Source organism: Pagrus pagrus, assembly GCF_965226575.1.
Source record: "Pagrus pagrus genome assembly, chromosome: 13".
NCBI classification, from domain to species: domain Eukaryota; kingdom Metazoa; phylum Chordata; class Actinopteri; order Spariformes; family Sparidae; genus Pagrus; species Pagrus pagrus.
The window spans coordinates 4,734,456-4,756,787 of NC_140197.1; the positions used below are offsets into that span (position 1 = coordinate 4,734,456).

General features: G+C 39.2%; 1 protein-coding gene across 3 annotated transcripts; it reads left to right on the top strand.

Moving 5' to 3' along the window:
* The first annotated feature begins 179 nt into the window (after window positions 1-179).
* Window positions 180-20,985, top strand: copz2 (COPI coat complex subunit zeta 2). Of its 3 annotated transcripts, none has more exons than XR_014623914.1 (10): window positions 180-283; window positions 6,092-6,160; window positions 7,394-7,478; window positions 8,440-8,531; window positions 11,199-11,254; window positions 13,323-13,400; window positions 13,683-13,734; window positions 13,977-14,098; window positions 14,656-14,694; window positions 20,208-20,985. XR_014623914.1 is itself a non-coding variant. In XM_084371409.1 (10 exons), the coding sequence occupies exons 1-10, from the start codon at window positions 266-268 to the stop codon at window positions 20,253-20,255; spliced, it is 570 nt and encodes a 189-aa protein (XP_084227535.1). In that variant the 5' UTR covers window positions 180-265; the 3' UTR covers window positions 20,256-20,985. The 3 variants fall into 3 exon arrangements, 2 of the variants coding, with proteins under 2 accessions (XP_084227535.1, XP_084227536.1); XM_084371409.1 differs by lacking the exon at window positions 13,977-14,098 and adding an exon at window positions 17,310-17,342; XM_084371410.1 differs by lacking the exon at window positions 13,977-14,098.
* The last annotated feature ends 1,347 nt before the right edge of the window (window positions 20,986-22,332 follow it).

Consider the following 22,332-nt stretch of genomic DNA (forward strand, 5'->3'; position numbering starts at 1 on the left):
CAAAGACCTTGCTAAACTGTAAATCCTAGCCTCTGGCGGAGCACAAAGACTTTTATTGTGAAAGGGCAGAGAAGCAGAGGAGGAGGGGTGTCGGGAGCGCGCTCTGCTGTAGACTCCTGTGGCTCTCCGCTTGAATGCTGCGGAGCGGGAGCGCGCCCGGGCGGCTCCGTAAAAAAAAAAAAAAAAAAAGCAGCAGTGATCTCGGTGTGACAGCTCAGAGCTGTCCACGTCAACACACCGAGCGAGCACGGCGGCGGCGGCAGCGATGGACTCCACGTCTCTGGTAAGCCTCTCCGCCGTTCAGCGGCTCGTGGACCGACACGGTCCGTTTGGTGCCGTGTGCGCGACAGTTTATGTAGTGTTTGATATCAGCTCGGGACATTTGTTGCATTATGGCAGTTTCGGTGGTGGAGGGGGCAGGGAGGAGGGAGGAGGGGGGCTTGGCTGCGGATTGTTCATAAATGTGAAACGGGCTGTAATTCTTCTTTAATTCATGAGTGTGAGTGAGATCCGGACTGTGGCCGTCATGATTGTGGACGCGCAGGCCCGATCCGAGCTCAGGGTCTCACACGCTGACTGCGCGTTTAAAAAGCCACAGTTTTTTCCTTCTAAGCGTGTAAAAATAGTCCCGACTGTGTGTGCTTGTTACAGAGCGACAACTTATCAGGGTGTTAAGTTAACTCCATTACAATAGACCGGTTGAGCCACAGCTGTTATCCACTTATCCACAGTGAGTCCGGTGCAGAGCGCAACAGGACAGTAGTGTGTGAGGCAAAGCTTCAGGTCCTGCAGGATCACTTGTACAGACACAATCCTGTCTATATCACACGGCAGGAGAAGAAGTGTGTGTGTGTGTGTGTGTGTGTGTGTGTGTGTGTGTGTGTGTGTGTGTGTGTGTGTGTGTGTGCTGAGACCAAAGCACGTCCGTGTGTTTAAATGTCTGCTTGTGTTGAGCATATGTGCGCGGATCGGTTGACGTGTAGAGCAGAGTAGTGCCACGTCCACCGTTCTCTCTCTCTCTCTCTCTCTCTCTCTCTCTCCCACTCTCTCTCTTTCACTCTCTCTATCCCTCTCTCTCTCTCTCTCTCTCTCTCTCTCTCTTGCCTTGCTCACCGTTCATTCAGCCTCTCCCTCTCCCCCACTCTTTATTCTCTGTCTCTCTCTCCTCACATTAACTCCAGCTCTCTCTGTCAGTGTCTCATTATTTCTATCTCACTCTTTCTCAGTGCTAGAAAGTAACTAAATACATTTACTCAAGCACTGTACTTAAAGTACTTTACTTGAGTACTTCTATGAGTGGGAAATATTGTAATGTGTCACTTTGTTATAGATAATAAAACTACCCAACATTAATGGTGGAAAGTAACATTACTATGTGATTTTACTCAAGTACTGTACAGTTTGAAGGAACATGTGTTTGACTTGATGGTACTTAGAGGAACTCACTTAGAGATATTATAAGAAGACAAACAACAATAAACAAAGAAAAATCTGATTAAGATATTGTCTTTAAAGGTGTAATATGTGAGAATTGGCCACCTGTCAAATTCATACTCAAAACAAACAGGGGGCAGCGTATCACCAGAGTAATCGCTAACTGCTGCTAACTATAGATACCGTTAGCTAGTTAGTTAGCTGTGCAGCTAGCTAGCAGACTGGGAGCTTGGGAACCAGAGGAGTGTTGGTATTTACACGGCTAGCACAGGAGCTTTGGTTAGCATGCTAATTTCAGTGGATATTTCTGCAATACAATACACAGCTTGTAATTTTTTCACATTCTGTTTATGCATTCGAAAGTTTTCATATTGCACCTTTAAAGCTACTACAAGGAACTTTAATTTATTGTCGATTCTGGCGGCCCCTCTGGACAAAAGATAGTGCCGTACCACCAGACTACAGAGCAGCATCTTTCCTCAGGCTGTGAGACTCCTCAATTTATCCTCAGCACTTCAGACAACGAATCCAAAGATAGTGTCCATTCAGTCCTGTGAGTATAACTGCCTGGTGCATACGCCTCAAAAAGTTTTTTTTTACAATATGGTGAGTGGCCGCTCGGCAAAATTGGAAGCGGGGCTGAGCGGCAATATGTAGGTTTTCCACCACAACATTCATCTGAAAACTGTCGTAACTTGTTACTTAACAAAACATTTTTTTTACATACAAACCTTATGACTATCTTATAAATATGATACGTGATTATAGATTAAGGCCTGTTATCTGCACACTAACAAGTGCTACTACTTTTGATACTTTGATACTTTTGTGTTTGTTTCGACCAACACTACTGGACTTTTATATGCCATGGAGTATTTTTACATCATTGAAATATTACATTACATTTAATTACATTAAACATTATTTTAATAAAGTAAAAGATTTGATTCCTTCTTCCACCACTGCTCTCTCTCAGTCTCTTTCACATTCAGTCGTATGTGTCTCAAATTCTCTCTTTGCTTGTTCTGCTTTGCTGCTCTCAGCTCTCTCCTCACTTCTATCTGCCTGCTGCCTTTTTCCTCTCTCCCTCCCACTCTACCCTTTCTGTGTCTCTCTACAGGTGTCATTTACATCAGAATGGAAAGTAATCCATGATGCTTTTTGATTGCTTAGAAATATACCATTACAAGTAAAATCTGTATGTTTGAAGCTGAGATAGACTCCCGGAGTATAGCACAAAAAGTACAGAATACTACATTTTCCATAATGACACTCAGAGACTTCATTTGTTTCTAGAAGTGAAAAAAAAAAATTTAATTTTATTATGTAGGATTTCTTTTGTAATTTTTATTTTCCAGCTCAAGCCGAGATAATCCTCATGACATCATAAGGGGTTATTTTTTGCAGACTTCGGATCAATGACATTATCAGTGGATTATAAATAAAAAGGCTTGTCCTCGGGGACAGAACATTTCCATAAGCATCTCATTATATGCAGCTCTCACAGAGATGACATTAAGCAACAGATGTCCACTCTTAAAGGCCAGTGGCTAAAGCTGCAGGCAGCTGTTTAATCAATATGTCATCTGTGAGTGACAACAAGCAAAGTGACATAGTAATAAACAATGAAAAAAAACACTTCCCCCGAACAAAAAAAGAAAAGAAAATGTGATCAATCACAAAACAAAAAAGAAATTAAATGAAAAATATAAAACAAAGTAAGTGATGTCGTACACAACCTGCAGCTGGTCGTCTGCTAACAATCCAGAAGCAAGAAAATTGAAAAGCAGAATAAAAATATGTTAATAATGTTTATTTAAATCTTAAACCTCACATCACATGTGGTGCTCGGTGTAATGAGCGTCACATTTATCCACCTACTACATTTGGATTTGACCCAGATGAGAGGATTCTCCTGTTTTTCATGTTGAGGTGTAAGAATAATGCTGCGTTCATTTGCTGGTGGGAAAATCAGCAATCTGTGTCTTCCATGTCATCTGGTACGAAACACTGTTTTCATTTGCATGTTTTTCATAAAATCCATCCAGGAGGACCAATCAAACACAGAAAAACTGTTGAGTCATAATGAATCACCTTTAGTCCTTGTATTTTACATTAGAATAAACTGTAGAAATTTAGCATCAAGTGGCAAAGGAAGTGTTTGTTGAAATTAAAGCAGTAGTTTGACTATTTGGGAAATACATTTATTGAATTTTTTGCCGAGAGTTAGATGAGAAGACCGATACCGCTCTCATATCTGTCCAGTGAATTTAAGACTACAGCTAGCAGCTAGTCAGCTTCACTTAGCATAAAGAGTGGAAACATTTAGCCTAGCTCTTTCCAAAGGGAACAGAATCCACCAGCACCACTACTTCTAAAGTTCAGTAGTTTGTATCTTTGTTTGCTCAATTTGTTAAAAAACAAACAGAAAATTACATTTAGCTACATATTTACCTTTTGAAAGTATAATTCTCAAACTCATTTAAGACATTTGTCGTGCCCCATTCCCTCTGCGAGAATGATGCTTCTTCCTGTTTTGCATCATAAAATGGTTAGTTGTATTCTTCATTGCATTCAAGCCTGTGCCAAATTTAGACTTGAATTAGTTTTAAAGAAGATAAAATAGAAGAAGTGTTAGTAATCTTGTTTGGATTTCATAATGTTGATCTGAAAGGCTTTTATTTTTTGCAACATGTGATATTTTCAATTGTCATTGTTAGAAAAACTGAAACAGGTCCAAGCTTCTGTTTGTCACTCTCTCTCTCACAGCATCAACTAAATGTCCTGTTGGTGTATTGTCTCCATAATGTGGTAAAAATCATGAAGTAATTCAGACTGTAAGAGGCTTTGATGGTGTTTTTAGCAAACCATCTCCAGACTTCTAAATTGGTCTTCTGGTTTTGTCTGACTCCATGACCTACTTCTAAACAAGCACGCCAGAAAAAATCATTATGTTTCAGCCTAACAGCCATTTTTTCATTTTTTCATTTGAGGCATTTAGCTTTCATGCTGATCCAGAGTGACTTTAATTGAGACTGAGGCTGTTGTTGGACATGTGCACTACATTATATTTAACAAAATGATTATCAGTTATTATAATCATTTCACTGTGTAGAGAACACGTACCTTCTAACAGTGGACAATGCCCTCTCAATTATCTGATGTTTAAAATATGGTTTTACATTTATATTAAAGCCATTAAGCTGTCGATCTCAAGGAAGTCATTTCCGTGGCTAGGTGTGTTCATCATCATCAATCACGTTATGTAAAGAGCTGCTCCCCTGAAGACAGGGCAGAGCCAGGGATCAGCAGCCGGTTGCACCAGCTGTTAGCATCCAGGGAGTGTTTACAAAGTGCGGATCTATGTGTCACTAAAGTTAGATATCACTAACTGTTGCACAACTGGCCCAACTAACAAAAAACCATGCTATTATACACACTATTAAGAGTGAAAAGTCAAACAGGATGTATGGAATATGGTCGACATATCGGACATGAGACTTGATTGAAATGCATGATCATGTAAATTTGTGGGTACGTCATGTGTCAGTTATAACCTCTGTGGAGTTTTCTCATTCACCAACAGTTATAAATTAATAAGTTATATTTACATTCAGTGTTGCATCATATAAATAAAAATTATTATGAAAAAAACTACAACAAGTTGAACAATTTTATGACATTTCAAAATTACCCCAAGCTTAAGTTTTCATATCAGCGTGTATACAATGGTGCAGAAATGAGTCCTGTAACCTGGAGAGCTAGCAGTTAGCATTTTCACACTTCTGCTTCCTTCGTCACCACGTCAATGGGTTTTTTGAACAGGTTGTTGGACAGATGTCTGAAGTAAAGTCTGTGGTTAACAAACGTTTGAGGCAAATGAACATCATGAACATTTTGTTCTATGACATAAAATATATCAGTAAATACCCAACTTTAATATTGTGATTTTGACATAAAAATGTTCGCTTCTCGTGATGAATAAATAAAATGTTCAATCAAAATGTTTTTTCATACCAACATAAACGCAGTACAGCAATACGTGATAGTTCAGCCAATATCAGACCAGTATCTTGCCAGAGACACTACGTTTTAAGGATGGAACAATGGATGGTTGATCCAAACACACTTCCTTCCTCCTCCCAATACTGGACACTGGATGTTCTAAGGTCCTGGTCTAAGTTCTGTGATACACTCTGACTGTGAATCTATGCTAGTCAGTGCATAACAGAACTTTGTCCCGTGTCTGAAAACTCTTCGCATGGACAAAAGAATGGATGGATGGAAGAATAAGTGAAGTCTGTGCAGGAGGACGAACAGTGTTTTTGGTCATTTCACATCTGTAAAATAAAGTTCTCCACCAGCCTGGATGACACAAATTGAAACTCTGCAGCGATCAAACAAACTGTAAATGCAGCCTGGGGTCGAATGTATACAGTGGTTGGACTGGGTGTGTGTGAAAGTGTGCACCAGAGAGAATGTAAAGCAGGGTTTTGTTGGAAACGCAGTCATTATTTGGATAAGAAAGGTTGATACAACACACTGGACAGATGAGGGATGAGTGTCTTTGACTGTAGCTGTGGTATTATGAAGTTTCCCTCGAGATGACTCAGCAAAGCTAAAATATTCAAGAGCGTCTTTCTGTTTATTGTTGCAGGAACCTTCCCTCTACACAGTGAAAGCTGTTTTCATACTCGACAACGATGGCAACAGACTGCTGTCCAAGGTAAGGTCAAAGGACCATACCTGTGATGTTACATACAGCCCATTAGCTTCAAATCACCAACGTCTTAATGCTCATACTGCAGACCATCTGAAGTATACAAAACACGTTATTGTACTTTGAAAACATTGTCACACTCATGATGGACAGTTTTTTTTTTTTTAAAAAGGATCAAAACTGATACAACAGAACCAGAGATATAATATTTTTTATTCCATGGGTCCTACTTCCTTGTCAAAACCTGGCGCCTACATTACCCACAATGTAACTCAGTGGGCAACAGTTTGGTTGGTAATTCAGGCATGTTATGCTACCAGTGGCTAATGTACTCTGGAGCAGATGGTAAGTCTACTGCTTTCGTGCTTCATTCCCACAGATTTTTTTCATTCTTGTGTTCTTCAGCCATAATGATGCTGACTCAAGTGACAATATTTGAAGCTCTTTATCAGACTCCACGCAGCTCCCTTTATAAATCTTTATTCACATACACAGCAGTACTCCCCAACTGCCCTTAAACAGACATGCATGATGGGTCAGGATCTCAATCACAACACATTATAACAGCATCCATATGATTATAAACAGTGGGTGGATAGATGTTTGGATTTACAGGTGATGATGTGTACCGTCACAACTCTTTTGGTTCTGTAGCACCAGCATGCTGTATGAAATGACACACTGGAGCAGCTTTATGCCGGTGCTGCTTGGTTCAATGTGAACAAACTAAGGCGGTGTAGAGGCGAGCCTTCAATGTAGCACTGTTGCTGTGTCTGAAAAGGGCTTGTGAGACTGATAGTGGTCTTATATGTTAACAGTATAGACAGAAAGGAAAAGAAACCATTTACCAAGCAAGGTTTGTGCTAAATGTCTTTCACTGATTCATGCAACAATTATTCGATCTATTAATTTATTTAACTCTTAAATTAATCACCAACTATCAATTAATTGGTTTGAGTAACTTTTTAAGGAAAATAAGTCAAAATTCTCTCACATTCAGCCTTTTAAGTGTGAATATTTCCTGGTTTCTTTCCTCCTCTATGACAGGAGACTGAATATCTTTGAGTTGTGGACAAAACAAGACGTTTGAGTACGTCATCTTGGGTTTCGGGAAGCACTGAGCGATTTTCTGACTTTTTATAGACCAAACAACTGATCAAAGAATCAAGGGAAAATAATAATTGTCAATGAAAGTAATGGATAGTTGCAGCCCTGATGTACTGTCTGTGTCTGTTCCAGTACTATGACCCTGCGCTCTACCCCTCCATGAAGGAGCAGAAGAACTTTGAGAAGAATGTCTTCAACAAGACACACAAAGCAGACAGTGAGTTCCTCTGTGTTTGTTTCTGTTCTTGTGTCTGCTGGATGTGACCCTCCCTGTGTATTGTACCCATCACTTATACACGTCTCCAGTGTCATCTGTTACACATTCACTGTCTACTCGTATGTGAAAGCAGCCTAAGGCGTTTTTTTAAATCCGCCTGGTTTCTTTGATGGAGCCAAATCATGCCAGCACTGTGTTAGTGTGACTTTTGGATTCTCAACTAACTTTTAAAACAACAGTACGTTTATGTCTCTGTTCAGAGGAACATTAAGAACACTTTGTGGCCCTGCAGAGTGAATGTAATGTTCAGTACAAGTAAAAGTTTCACACAGCTGACACCTGAGTCTCTGCCCCGTTCAGCGTTACCACCCACCCAGTGTATTCCTCCTTTTGTTCAAAACTCCTCCTTCATTCCTCCTTTTCTCCCCTTCTTTCTTCTCTTTCTTCTCCTATGTCATGCTATATCCCCTCTCCCTCCCTCCCTCCCTCCCTCCCTCCCACGTCATCCTCCCTTTGTAATGCCCTTCCCTTCCTTAAAGCATCCCCTCACTCCCTCTGATTCTCTCTTACTTCCCTCACTCCATCCTCATTTTACAACTTCTGCTCACTTTCTTTTTCCTCATCTCTTTCATCCCTCTGTAAAGTTTCCATCTTCTTTTTTCTTTTTCTTCTCTCCTATCATATTGCTTTTCCTCTCTTCACCCACCTCCTTGTTCTTCTCTGTTGACTCTTCTCTTTCTTAGCTTTCTTTCTCCTTCCTCGTTCATCCCTCTCTCTATCTGTCTTTTTAAGATCTTTTTCTCTTTTCTGCTCATTTGCTTTTCCATATTTTTTTCCTTTTCTTCCTTGGCCTCCCTGAATAAACATATTTTAATCTGCTGTTGTTAAATATACTTTTGGATTCTGTTGTTGAAGAGCTATATATCCCCAGCTCACCCCTCTCCCCTTCTTCTCTCTGCAGATGAGATAGCTTTTCTGGAGGGCATGACCATTGTCTATAAGAGCAGTATAGATCTCTTCTTCTACGTGGTGGGAAGTGCTCAGGAGAACGAGGTTGGCTGAATTTAAATATTTTTTTAAATAAAAAAAAGGAAATTAATATTATTTTAGGCACTTTCACAAGCGTTGGAGGGAGGTCGTACATCATGTTCATCTGGAGAATTTTTACAAAGGGCTCAGTAATTTCCTAAACCAGGTCACTGTAGTTTTCAGGGATGATTCTCAGTGTTGGATTAAACAATTTTAAGGATCAAAAAAACCTTAAAATTGACCAAATGTATGAGTTATGCATAAAATCCACTAGTGTAAAGGATAAGTTCACCAAATTAGGAAAGTTTTGTCATACTCTCCTCCCCCAGTAGCGTTGCAGCGTTCTCGTCGCTGCATATTCATCGCTGGTATTTAAAAAAGAAACCTGATATTGCAATATTTTGGTTTTTTCTGCGATTATATTGCGATAGAAAAACGTTCACCAGATAACTTGAATAGCTCAATAGAGACTAGGCATGTCATGTCGCAGTAGGCAGAAATCCACACGGTAACAACCACTGACTGGCAGAAAAACTACTGAGTGGCAACATTTTTAACATTTATCAGCTGTTGTAATCTTAACATTCAGTTTGATTGGGCCAAAGAAAATACAGCGCAAATGTGAGAGAGCTGAGTTTATTTGCCTAACTTAACATTGCATGCCCTGCGATGTTACTGTGCACGTGCACATTGCAATGTCGATGTTGGAGCGATACATTGTGCAGCCCTAATTCTCCTAAAGTACTGAAGTAGCTGGGGCTATGTTTCCAGAACCTCTAAGATCCCAGATTGATTTTAAAAAAACCTCATTTACACCCTTTTAAACGCTGCAAAATTCCATTTTGGATCTGTTGACTTCTGGACACAATGATACTGCAGAGAGCTGTATGGAGCCGATAAATGTTTTCTTTTTGTTTGTTTTTTATCGTTTAAGATTTTAAAACAAGTCTGCAGCTACTTCAGTTGTTTAGGAGAATGCTGCAACGCTGGTTTGCTGTGAAGCAACTTTCCATCAGATAATGACTGGATTATCATTTTTGGGTGAACTTTTCCTTTTAAAACAAGGGTCCAAATTAAGGTGTACCTAAGATTTAATTTTTTAATATTTGAGGAGTTTTTAGGTGTTAAAAAGAACATCCATGATCGAGGCAGAAAACCTTTAATTTATAAAGTTATTTATCCCTGAACCTATTAAACACCTGAATACAGAATAAGAACGCCTTGGAATAACATTATTTTCACCTGTAACCTATAGTTAAGTTACGGCCTTAAAGGATAACTACCGTTTTTTACAACCTGGACCTTATTTCTAGCATAAAATACGATGCTTTACTCACCCAGATAACTTGTCCATATAATGCGAGTGATCCGGGCACCGAAGCGCAGCCTCTATGAGCATTATCTGCCACGAAACTAGTTCATTTCACCAATATTTTGTTATGATACGCTAGTGCTATTCCCCTCTGAGTCCGGGCTTGTCTGTTATCAACATCCAGGGTCTGTAGGTTGACCTACTACCTCTGACCTGGAAGATGTCATCTCTGAGCTGCGCGCATCCGCGACAGCCGGCTTGTTTACCTGTAGCTGCTACTGCTAGTTTGACCCCGGATGTTGATAACAGACGAGCCCGGACTCAGAGGGGAATAGCACTAGTGTATCATGACAAAATATTGGTGAAATGAACTCGTTTCGTGGCAGATAATACGTTATATAGAGGCTGTGTTTCAGTGCCCCGTCACTCGCATTATATGGATATACCGGCGCTACGCTGGATCTAATTTCGTCCGAACGACTTCAAATGACACCAAAGTTATCTGGGTGAGTAAATGACCATATTTTATGCTAGAAATAAGGTCCAGGTTGTAAAAAACGGTAGTTCCCCTTTAATAACACTACAAATTGGTAAATAATGCGTAAGTATTTTAAATGAATGTCTAAATTAAGGGCAAAGTAATGAACCCCTTAAAATCAACTCAATTTGGTGATTACTTTCTTTTTTAAATTCAGTTTTTCTGTGGTTTAGATGTCACCTTTTAGAATCTCTCTTTGCCATGGAAGACTGCCTGATTTAGATGAAGGGGCTTTGTGTGTTTTAAGGGTAAATTAAGGATTAATTAAAGGAGCTTGTACAGGTAACATTTATACAGCCAAAGGCATTCGAAAGGCTGCCTGAGAATCTTAAAGGTGTCATTATTCCAGATTTCCCCAGTGTGAGCCTTAAGAGATTGAGTTCTTCCTGCATGAGATTAAGGGGATTGAAAATGTGACTTTAAGTAGAGAAAAGTGCTCAGTCTTCTCTAGACTTGATGCAAAAACACTCCTTAGCAGCTTCACCATCACCAAATTTTTAAATGCTGCTGTTATCACCTAAAAAACTCTGCTGGTAAACACATTGGAGCAATTAGCACCTAAAAAGGCACCATTATTATTATTATTATTATTATTATTATTACATATACAGATATTTCCATCAGGAGTTGGTGGAGGCCAAAGTAGAGCTGAAAGGAGAGACAAACATGACTCCTAATAAATGCAGATGTTTTGCTTGGTCTGTCTGGATGTGTTTAGGAAGTTTCTTTTAGGTTGCTCTTCAGCTTTGCACCCACATGGCCATAAATAAACTGATTGTTACACCTTTAAAATCAAGCACTATTAACTCAAAATTGTTCTCTTGTCTCTGTTTCTCTCTAGCTGATGCTGATGTCAGTACTGAACTGCCTGTTTGAGTCCCTCAGTCAGATCCTCAGGTACGTGCTTTCATCGAGTCTTAACAAAAGTTATGAGTGATTAAGCTACTTAGCCGATACATTCCTGATATTTTGCATCTGACAAGTACAACAAAGGACAAACAATAGGACAGCCTGTTCACAGAAGTTGCCAATCTTGCTTTCCAGAGTGCTTCTAGATGAAAAATGCTCTTTGGTGTCTGACAGCTTCAGTTATGTTGCCGGAGTGACAATGAAAAGTTCTCCATGCACACGCTATCATGATATTAAAGCATTCTCATGCACGTAGCCTCAGCACCATCAGTGGTAATTGTTAATCTCCACACTCACACTACCATCCTTCCTCCAGAGCCTCTCAGGGAGATAATGAGTCTCTGTGCTGAATTTGATTCAAAATTCAGCAGCAGTGTGTATGTTCTACCTGGAACACAATCATGATATAATTAGAGAAATTATGTTTGACAAACAAGGCAGCTGAATGACGACACGATGAGACCTCGTCCTCATTTTGAGATGTTTATTCAACATTTTCGAAAGTACCGAGCTTAGTTTGCATAGCATAGTCTGTGTGTATGTGTGTGTCGCACACCATGATCCCTCACTGTTGACTGCAACATTAACAGCCAAACAGCAGCTGATGTGGTTGCTATGGGAACCGATGCAGTAGTAATGCAGAGTGTGAGCGACAGAGACATGAAGAGATTATATCATTATACAGTATGAATGATATTAGGTTTGCACGGTGCAGTATGTAAATGTCTAGATTTCAGTGTTACAGTGTGAAGTCGAAGCTGTTTAATAATCTCCTCATTCACATTCATAATAAATGATTTCCATGTATCAATCAATCTTTATTTGTGAAGCGCCAATTTACAACTAAAGTCATCTCATGACACTTTCCAAATTGAGCAGGTCTAAACCTTGATTAATTAAAGGGCATTACATGTAGGTGTGTCCCGCTAATTAGGCCTGTTAAATTAGAATCTCAAAAAAGATTTTTTATTCCATGGAGGACATGGTGAATGGACTGTGATATTAAAGGGACAGTTTGACATTTTAGGAATTCGTCCTTTTCTATCTGAGAGTGAGATAAGAGAGAACAGATTTAAACCACTCTCATGTCTTTCTGTTCGGTAGGGCTGGCCAGGCTAGCTTTTTCCCTCTGCTTCAAGTCTTTATGCTAAGCTAACCATGTCCTGGCTCCTCTCATCTAATTCAGGACAAAAAGCCAATAACTGTCCCCCAAAATGTACAAATGTTCCGCTAAATCAATGCCAGTGACTCCCAGAACAACGTATGTCACTGTTCCCGAAACAACGTGACAGCTGCAACGTATCAGTGACAGGGATGACGGACATTCATCCTACGGTTACAGTTTGGTTAGGTTTAGAAAAAACTACATGGTTATGTTGAGGGAAACATTGTGGTTTGAGTTAAAATTAGTAACTTAAGTTACAAACGTGTATACGTTACGTACCTAACTTAAAGCGGAAATAGACAAAACTAGCCCGGTGGCAGACTGACTAGCATGGTGAGAGTGAGGTTTATAGGGAACCAATCTACACACTGATAATGTCATTTTTCTACGGACAAATATCACACTGTGACATCAGTATTTACTTCAGAATGATTAAAGTCAAAGCAAAAGAGTCGTCTATTGCAAGTTTAAGTTAAAGTTTGAACGTGACATAGTGTAACTACATTAATAAGTTTAAATGACTCTGTGTTGACTTTTGGTCTGACACTAGACACTAACAGCAGTCTACTAGATAAAGGTTCTGTGCTTATTTCACCTGACCATCCACCCCACGCTCCTCCCTATACAGACCTGTCGCTCTTTACTCTACTTCACCTGACTTCCTCCTAATAATTGCTACAGCCACTAGAGGTTGGCGCCTAACAAGCAACGTAACTATGGACTGTAATAAGCTGCTTTCACAGTCGACCTATATATTTTTTTTGAGGACAGGCTGGAAATTGTGTTTTGGGGAGAATAATCAAAAATGTTGAAAGTGTACAGTATATGGTATTCGAGAGGGTCACAAGTATTTTGGACTGGATGGAGCTAACTGTTGTGTTCTTTCTGCAGAAAAAATGTGGAGCGTAGGTGTTTACTGGACAACATGGAAGGAGTGTTCCTGATTGTGGATGAAATCATTGATGGAGGGTGAGAGAGAAATAGAGTTTGCAGCTACTTAGAGGTTGAGATCAAAGAACTACAAAGAATCAACTGCAGTTCAAACACATTGTAAAAACCTTGCATCAGTGTTCTGTAGATTCACACTAGCTTACAGATGAGCTAAATTAACATTAATCTTAATGTTGATTAATATGTTATTGAATTTTTAAGATAATTGTTCAATCTATAATAGGTCAGAGAATAATGTCATAAATACTCCCAGTGGTGCCGGTGCTGTTGCCCTGACTGGGTGCTTTATCCTGTTGCCAGGGTGATTCTGGAGAGTGACCCCCAGCAGGTGCTACAGAAGGTCAACTACAAGGTAAAATGACTGTTTATCATTCCCAAATGCCAATCCTATCAATTTATTTATTGATCTGAATCATTGGAAAATCAAAAGTTAAAAATATGTTACATTCTAAATAAATCAGATCAGCTGTTTGGCCTGTTGATACTCAGACTGTAGCCTCCCACAGCTTTCCTCATCAGCTTCTTGCCTAGTCTTACCTGCTTTACCTTTCTTTCTCCCCCTCTTCCTGTCTCTCTTCTTCTGATTGGTGTCAGCTAATGTCAGAGCCAGCCTATGGCTTCGTCCTGTTTGATTACATCACTGGTAACCTAGAGGGACAAACAGACAAGAGCCAGCTGCTGTAGACAACCAGACAGACAGACAGACAGACAAGAGGGTGAGGGTGAGGGAGAGAGGAGGAGAAAGATAGTTGAGAGACAGAATGAATGAATGAGAGAGAGAGGTAAGGACAGTGAGGGGATGAAGGAGGGATGAGGTAATCCATGGTGAGAGAGCATGCAGACTAACAGAGTGAGTGAGAATAAGGCTGACATTTTCTTTTTACATTTTAAAGCTTTAACCTGCTAGTGTCACTTGAGGAAAGGTCAGAGGATCACCGAAGTCAAAATGCAAAATATCAGGACAATTCCTCAGATAGCTGTTGAGACGTTTCAATTTGGATCAAAGTGGTGGACTGACTGACAGACCAGTGACCCTAGAACCCACCACTAGCATGGCTATAAAGTCTAATATGGGTTGTGATTGGCTGAGCTGTTAACCAACACGCTTTGAATGTCACTGATCCACAGTATGTCATGAAGTTCCTACAGATCTAATGGTGTTTGCAGTGTCCTGCTTTTGTAATGTGTGTGTGTGTGTGTGTGTGTATGAAGCTTGTTGCATGAGAAACGCATTTTGTCTCGTACACAGAATGATGACATTTTTGTTTTACAGGCGGATGAAAACCCATTATCTGAACAGAGCGTGGCCCAGGTAACACACTCATACACACAATACTGACGAAGGTGTACATATGTGCATCAAAGTGCTCAAAAAATAAGTCCACGTACACATGCATGCACACACACAAATTGGGCCACACATATTGTAGAAAACAATGATTAATGCACCGTATGTTTCCCAGGAACAATGTCAGCTGTAATATTTTGTCTTTTAGCTTGTTGTCCTTGGCAAAAGTGGGGAATGTGTTGCATTGTTGGACATTTGCAGTTTGTGATCACCTTACACAGGCACATCAGCAGACATAAGTCTAAAAGAAAAAGTAACAAAATAACATACAATGTTAAAAACTGACCGAGAGGAAAAGGAGAGACTTTCTTTAAAGGGTAACTCCACCAAAACAAAGTCTGTTTACAGGTTGAGGGGAATACTACTGCATGTGTGAAAAAAGTAGATGAAGCTGCATGTAATCTAATGAATATCCTCCAGTGATGTCACTCAGTGGCTAAGTTGCATTGTGGGTAATGTAGGCTTCAGGTTTTGCAAAGCAGTCCACCGGTCTAACATTACTCTCCTAACACTGTTGGACTCATTACAGACAGAAAAACAAATGATCGAATTGATACAGCAGAACAGAGATATCACCTTTTGATTCCACACATTCTACTTCCTGTTCAAAGCCTGGAGCCTACATTACCCACAATGCAACTTAACCACAGAGTGACATCACTTGAGGCAATTTATCAGTTGACATGCAGCTTCCTCTGGAGCCACTTCAGGCTTTATAGTACTGTTTTCACACATGTAGTACACACACCCCAACACCTGTAAACACACTGTAATGTGCAACCTTAATCAATAACTAGCCAGACTAATAACACCAGATCAGATCTTCTTGAAAAAGAAGATAGCACCCCGCTGCTGTGTGGTGAATATGAAGCTGCAGCCAACACTTGGTTAGCTTAGCTTAGCACTAAGAATGGATACATTTGGGTGAAACAGCTCACTCTTTCCCATGTGAAAACGTGAAAACCCACGGTGATATCATGCATCAGGTAGAGGATTACTGTTTTGAAGCTTTGAGTTTGGCATTACGGCCAGGGCCATCTTGGTTTTCTGAGCTTGACGTTATCATAGTTGGACAAGTGGTTGGAGCATTGCTACGCTTCTTGACTGACGGCTGCCATGTAAGTGACTTGTTACTCACAATGTGGCCACCCCCTAAAGCATACTGTGCTTCATCGTCTATTTTACTCTAAATGCAATAATAATTTTCTAAATGAGCATCATGCTGTACTAAAGAAGTCTTGTAACTAGCAGCTGAGAGCTTAAACTCAATAACAACATGGTTACAGAGGTAATAAATCAAGTGAGAAGTAGGCTCATTCAGACTTATTTTTTAAACCAGTGGTGTCACCACCTACTGGCTTTTAGAAAAAAAGTGCAGGTTAAAGGCCCTTCTGCATTGCCTTTACTTTTCAGACCCAGAAGTGGCATCCATATTTTACGGTCAATGATAAAACAACAACTCGTGGTTTCACAAGCAGAGGGGGGTTTTGTCCAAATTAGTGAGCTAAAACTTTTCGACAGAGCCAGGCTAACAGTTCCCCCCTGTTTCCAGTCTTTGTGCTGAGCTAAGCTAAATGGCTATTAGCTCCAGCTACATTTTTACTGTACACCAATGTGAGAATGGTAACAATCCCCTCATCTAACTCTCAGCAAGAAAACAAATAAGTGTCCCTATCCCATGTAGTGTCCAGCCACACGACCTTCACAATTCTGAGAAGGTCTTGTGTCCTGATCAGATCAGAGAAATGTGTTTGGTATTGCTTGCAATGTGGACTGTAAGTTAAAAGACAAAAACAGAAATGGAACAAACTGAATGGTTGCACTGCATTAGAAAATCAAATTCACAGATATCTATGCAGATTATACATACACATGATACTTAGACATGCTGGCTGCTTGCACTGCATGTTATTAACATGTAAGTCTTTCAGCTGCTTCTCTCTGATACCATTAGCTTCTGGTGTAACCGAGTTGAGCTCCTGCATGTTATCTTTAATCGGAGAAACACACTGACCTCATGGCAGAAAGCTGATTTTTCTCTGACAGAATGATTGGTAGCAGTTTGACATCTGTCTGCAAATTCACATGCCTGCATTCTAACGCTTTAGCTCACCGTGCATGCTAAGGTAGCAGCCAGCTTGACTTTATTTCCAAAGCACTGGACAGCACTAATAGGCTCAACTGTGAATGAATGGATTGATGGATAAATAAATGGATAGTTGGATTAACTTCCTCTAAAGCACTGAAGCTCTCTAAGAACTGGAAGCATACAAAACTGTGTCGCTGATCAGATCTATTTTAGTAGCATTCCATCACTAAAAACAGTGTTTATTGTTTATTATTTCAGATTTTTTATAGCAGTCATATCCTTTATTGAGTGTTTCCTAATATGCATTCTTCTGTCTTTAGCTGCTCTTATGTCTTCCTGCTTGTGTGCAGGAATGAACATGTGCATGGACATGTCTCTGTGCTTGCTTGTAGGTGTGTGTGTGTGTGTGTGTGTGTGTGTGTGTGTGTGTGTGTGTGTTTGTGTACTCATGCTCTAAGCTGTTCTTTATCTGTTGCTTTAACCCTGACAGCACATAACAGAGAAACTGGCTCTCACCACTAACGTAAGTCTCTACTAACTTCTAACAACCCTACACTGCACTATAAAGCTCATTACATTGTGTTACTGCACACCACACACCGGGATTACACTCTACTATGACATTATTAAGTCAATACTGGACAATACACTGTATGTCAAAAGTTCTTGACGTTCGTAAAGGTCAGGTGTGGATTTAGAATTAGAAATATTTGCTGTATCTGTACAACCTAAATACACCATAAGAAGATCATCGGGTAAATAAAAAACACAAAATATCATATTATTCATTAGTCACATGATCTGTCAGGTGTCCCCTCCGAACAGGGACTTGTACAGTATGTGTCTGCACCTGAGCCCAAAACATTGCATGTGGAGTAATAAATGTTCATGTTATCCAGTGTGTGGACACAGTCTTTAATGTAATCTGTGTACTGAGAAAAAAAGTCCTTTGTGACCTGGTTTAAATCTTGAAGGCTGTGCATCCTCCCAGGCGACATAAGTACCCTTGAATGTCGCCCATCCTAGAAAGAGGCACTGCCTTACAGACAAACAGGGTTTATAATATGGATGAGTTCACACAGTGGCAAATATGAAAGTTACAGACTGAGGCACATTATTAGACCTTGTCAGCAAGGAAAAATTATGGTCAGGAGCCAGAGGGAGAACTAGATGGACAGAACAGGAACATTACACCTGTGACTAAGACACAGTGGAGGTTTGTTGATCAGAGGTGGAGTTAATATTCAGAACTTTTAACTTAAGTAAAAGTAGCAATAATGCAAAATACTACAGTACAAGGTAAATCCTGGAATAAAACCTGAATGTCAGTTTATGGGAAGTATGTAAGTATTATGAGCAGAACTGTTTCAAGTTTCAGTAGTAAAAGTACTCATACTGCAGAAAATGGATTTGTTTTTAATACTTTGTTTTACACTGCATTATACTGTATGCTATGAGTGAATCATATTGTTGTTTTTGAATGAGAAATGTTAAAGGAGCACTCTGTAGTTTTTGGTGAAGAAATGTTGATGAGAAGAGAAAGATCTTCACTGGCTGATTTATTAATGCCCAAACAAACTCTTTGTTTTCATGACTGAATAAACAGATGGATCTTAAAGGACAACTCAGTTTATACTGTTTTACTTGTGTATATGTGGCGGACCCTGCCACCTTTCTAGCTTCAAACAGTGTTCTGGGACCTTATTTTCCTCTGACAACAGCTTGTTTATTTACTTATGGAAAAAAATTATATTTCTGAATTTTGTATATTTATAACGTTAATGAGGTAATAATACCTCATTAATATTGTACATATCAAAATTCTGAGTTTGAATTTCTTCTCCAAAACTACATAGTGCCCCTTTTAATCGATACAACTACTTTAAAGCTCTCAGATAGTGGAGTGCAAAGTATAATTGTTCTTCATGGTAGTGGAGGAGACGTAGAAGGTAGGATAAAATCAAAAATACTCAAAGAAAGTACAAGTAAATCTGCTTAGTAACATCACACCACTGGTGTTGATCACTGCCAGTAGTATACTATACTTTATAATTTATACTACGCAGTAGTATAAATTAGGCTTTAGTCACTCGTACTTAAACTGAGAGTTTAAGTACGGGCTTAAACTGAGAGTTTAAGCCCTGGGTCTTTTCTTTTGAGAAAGAGCAAAAGTTTACCTTCAAACTAAATGGCTCACAGAGTTAACAGTTCTGATACTGCAGTGTAAAGTGCAGTTTACAGTAGTGTGACATTACACAGATCTGCACAATACTTATTAAATTCAAACATACACATATAAGCATCAGTAGAACTCTGTATGGGCCTATATGACTGCATTCCCCAGGATCCCACTGCTGCAGTAAATATTACTTGAGCTCCATGTGCCCCCTGCTGTTAAAATGAGGAACAACAGCCTCAGTGCTGGCATGGAGTCTTGATCGAGGTTGAGGGATTGAGGGATACACAAACAGTGTAAACTTAGTAATGATCACAGAAAGAGAGAGAGAGAGTCCCATCCCCCGAATATATGTTGTATCTCAAGAGTAATTACTCACAGCAGATGCAGACCTGTGTTTTATGGTATTTTAAAAAAGCGAAATATTTTCTTTGTCTGATGATGGAACAACTAGTGATAGATCTAATAATTCTTATCACTGCTGAGCTCAGTCTAGTCACCAGTATCAAATGATTGGGACATTTTACAGCTGTGTTTGTGGCGACAAAACCAGGTATTTTTATTTTTCTTAACCCTAACCAAGTGGTTTGTTTGCCTAAACCTTACCAGAGCATAGGCACAGCATTGTCACAACATAAAATATAAAACTGAAGCTAAAGAAAATTAAAGTTGCATCTACAGAAACGTACACTGCCAACATTTATTCTGGTGACTTGGTTTGTTAAATTCCTTCAACGTGGTGGCATGAAGCTTCACAAAGTGTCCCTGTTTCCTGTTCATGTGCTCAGTCTGACCTTTAGTGGTTGAAAGTCGGTACTGCACCTGTGTACAAGTTCTTGATGGATTTAAACACAAAATGACTTCAGTGACTCCAAACATGGAGTTGTATCGTCAAAATTAATATTACAGAAAATAGACCTTATTGAGCTGTATACTGTTTATACATATAATACAACGTGTTTCATTCACTGCCTTTACATCTACAACTCAGCATTGTCAGTGATGAAAATCAGCATTAACATGCACAGCAATCACATGCAATGTCTTCAAGAAATACTTCTCTAGATTATATTTAACTTTATTATTTTACATATTTATTGAGTTTATGTATTTTTAATGTTTTGACTTACTCTGGATTTCCTGTCTCTACTTCATTACATCATGCTGCATCATATTCCATATGTTTTTGTGCTCTTCCTTTATGTTTTCCAGGTTCTGCAGTCGGCCAAGGAGCAGATCAAATGGTCCATACTGAAATGACTTGGACCAGACAAATGTAGAATTCTCAAGAGAGAGTTGTTTCTAGTCCCAAAGCTATTTTTTATAGTAACACACTAAAGGGAAGGCCGGCACAAGCCTGTTGGGAAATGGGCTGCTTTATATAGCAATTAACTAGCAAGGAATAGGATTTTGTTTCTATGTGTGATGGCATTTTGTTACATTGTGTTTGACATGTAATTAATTTATTTGCTTTGAGAGTATAGTCCACCTTGATATAGAGATGTTATTGATCAGGCCAAGTGACACCAGAAAATGAAAGGAAAAGCCACACTCCAGTCTCTTCTGTATGAGACTGGAAAGGTACTAAACTGATCAATGAAAATACTGGAAACCTGATTAGCAATCAATGATCTGTTACTTTGATTTTGGTGGAGCAGGATCTTCCACTCATTCACTGAGAGCAGAGTAGGATATATTTGTTGTTTTGCTGTTAAGCAAATTGTTGGTGTGAACAATGTTAAAATGATAATGTTTTATACATAAAGACCTTTTCTCCCAAAATGTTACATAGGCTAATAATGCTAGAAAAATCTTTTTCAATGGTGTGTCCTGTTAAATGTGTGTGAGTAAGTAGGGACGGTATTTTACCTAAACGATCATATCAATCTTAGGATGATCTGGAAAATGAGATCAGACACACAGAAACACTACTGCAGCAGATGTCTGCAAATTCACAGTCAAAAGCTGAGTATCACTCAAGATAAATGATTTCAACAATGTCACTTAACAAGGCTCTGGCATCAATTGTGCACTGAACAGCTCAGTTTGATAAAGTTTGTTGCTTTGTGCTCCTTAAACGCCATAAATGTGTTTTGTAAAGCTTATGAGCCTGTAAGAGAACGCATTGAAGCTTTGTGACACTAAACTAATGTGAGCACTGCGTGTTAGAGGAAATATGTTACTGTTTCACTGTCAGCAAAACACATTTACCCTTAAAATGGAATTCCCTGATGAAGGAAAATGAATATCTGCACATAAACTTTCTCTTTAGAATCAGAGGGACCTTAGAGAAAATGGAACACAGCTCATGATTTTGTGGCCAGAGTTAAAAAGAATAAAGCCTATTTTCTGAGAGTTACATATGTTAATAGAAATGAAATATTTTCTTAGTTGAATAGATGAAACAAGCCAAAGACAAATTACTTATTTTGTTTACATTTGGAAGTCAAACTGCCATTTTGTCTGATATAGGGCATTTTCTCTGTCCATTTGTGAGGCTGATAATAAAACTGTATATTTGTCCTGGACACAAAATGTCTTATTCCTGAATTTATTCATCATTTTTGTGTTTAATTTTTCATTGATCTCTTGTGGATTTAGTTTTTGGTCAAACTTGATTAAACAGAGTCATAATGTCAGCAGTAGAATTCACATGCCTTCTGTGCGTCTAAGATCCAATCAGGATTCAAATCGATGACCCTAATGAATATTCATGAGCTCTATAAATGAAACCTGGAGCCGTGGGTGTGGTTAGGGATCCTATTGGTAGAAAACAAGCGACGTCATGGCCCACGTGCCTGTGCTGCCCAGCCAATGATTCGTTCTGGTTTTATTTCCGAATAATGTGACTGGTCAGCTGCCTCACGCTCTTACAAGGGATCACAAAGCGTCCCGAAGTGCATGAAATCAATGAGAGATAAATGGTTTAAACAGCAGAGGCTTCAGCTTATTTATTATTAACACTTTTAAATCATTCTAAACAATTATTATCATAAAGAAAAGGTGCGTATTTAGTCACAGTTAAAATTGTAACAGAGTAATATAACGCATTACTAATAATATTCCAGTAATATTTTACTACAGTTATGTCACGTAACGCGTTACAATCCGCGTTACCGACCGAAGTGAAGAGTTTATTGTTTTTTTTTTCAGAACCCCTCCACACCAACATGATCATATTCATATAGGCTCTGTGTGTTTAATACAGCCGAGCCTATAAGTTCTTTGTTCAGTCTCTGTGTGACTGAAATGAGCCTAATGATGAAGCCTGATCCTCCGAGCACACTTTTATTTACATTCTTGAATCACATATGTCCATTCCCTGTTCTGTGGACTA

What these genes read in the sequence shown, in the direction of transcription:
- copz2 (XM_084371409.1), top strand. An exon ending in GATGAAATCATTGATGGAGG is followed by an intron (nt 13,401 to 13,682) that starts GTGAGAGAGAAA and finishes TCCTGTTGCCAG; the next exon opens with GGTGATTCTGGAGAGTGACC. An exon ending in CTGAACAGAGCGTGGCCCAG is followed by an intron (nt 14,695 to 17,309) that starts GTAACACACTCA and finishes TAACCCTGACAG; the next exon opens with CACATAACAGAGAAACTGGC.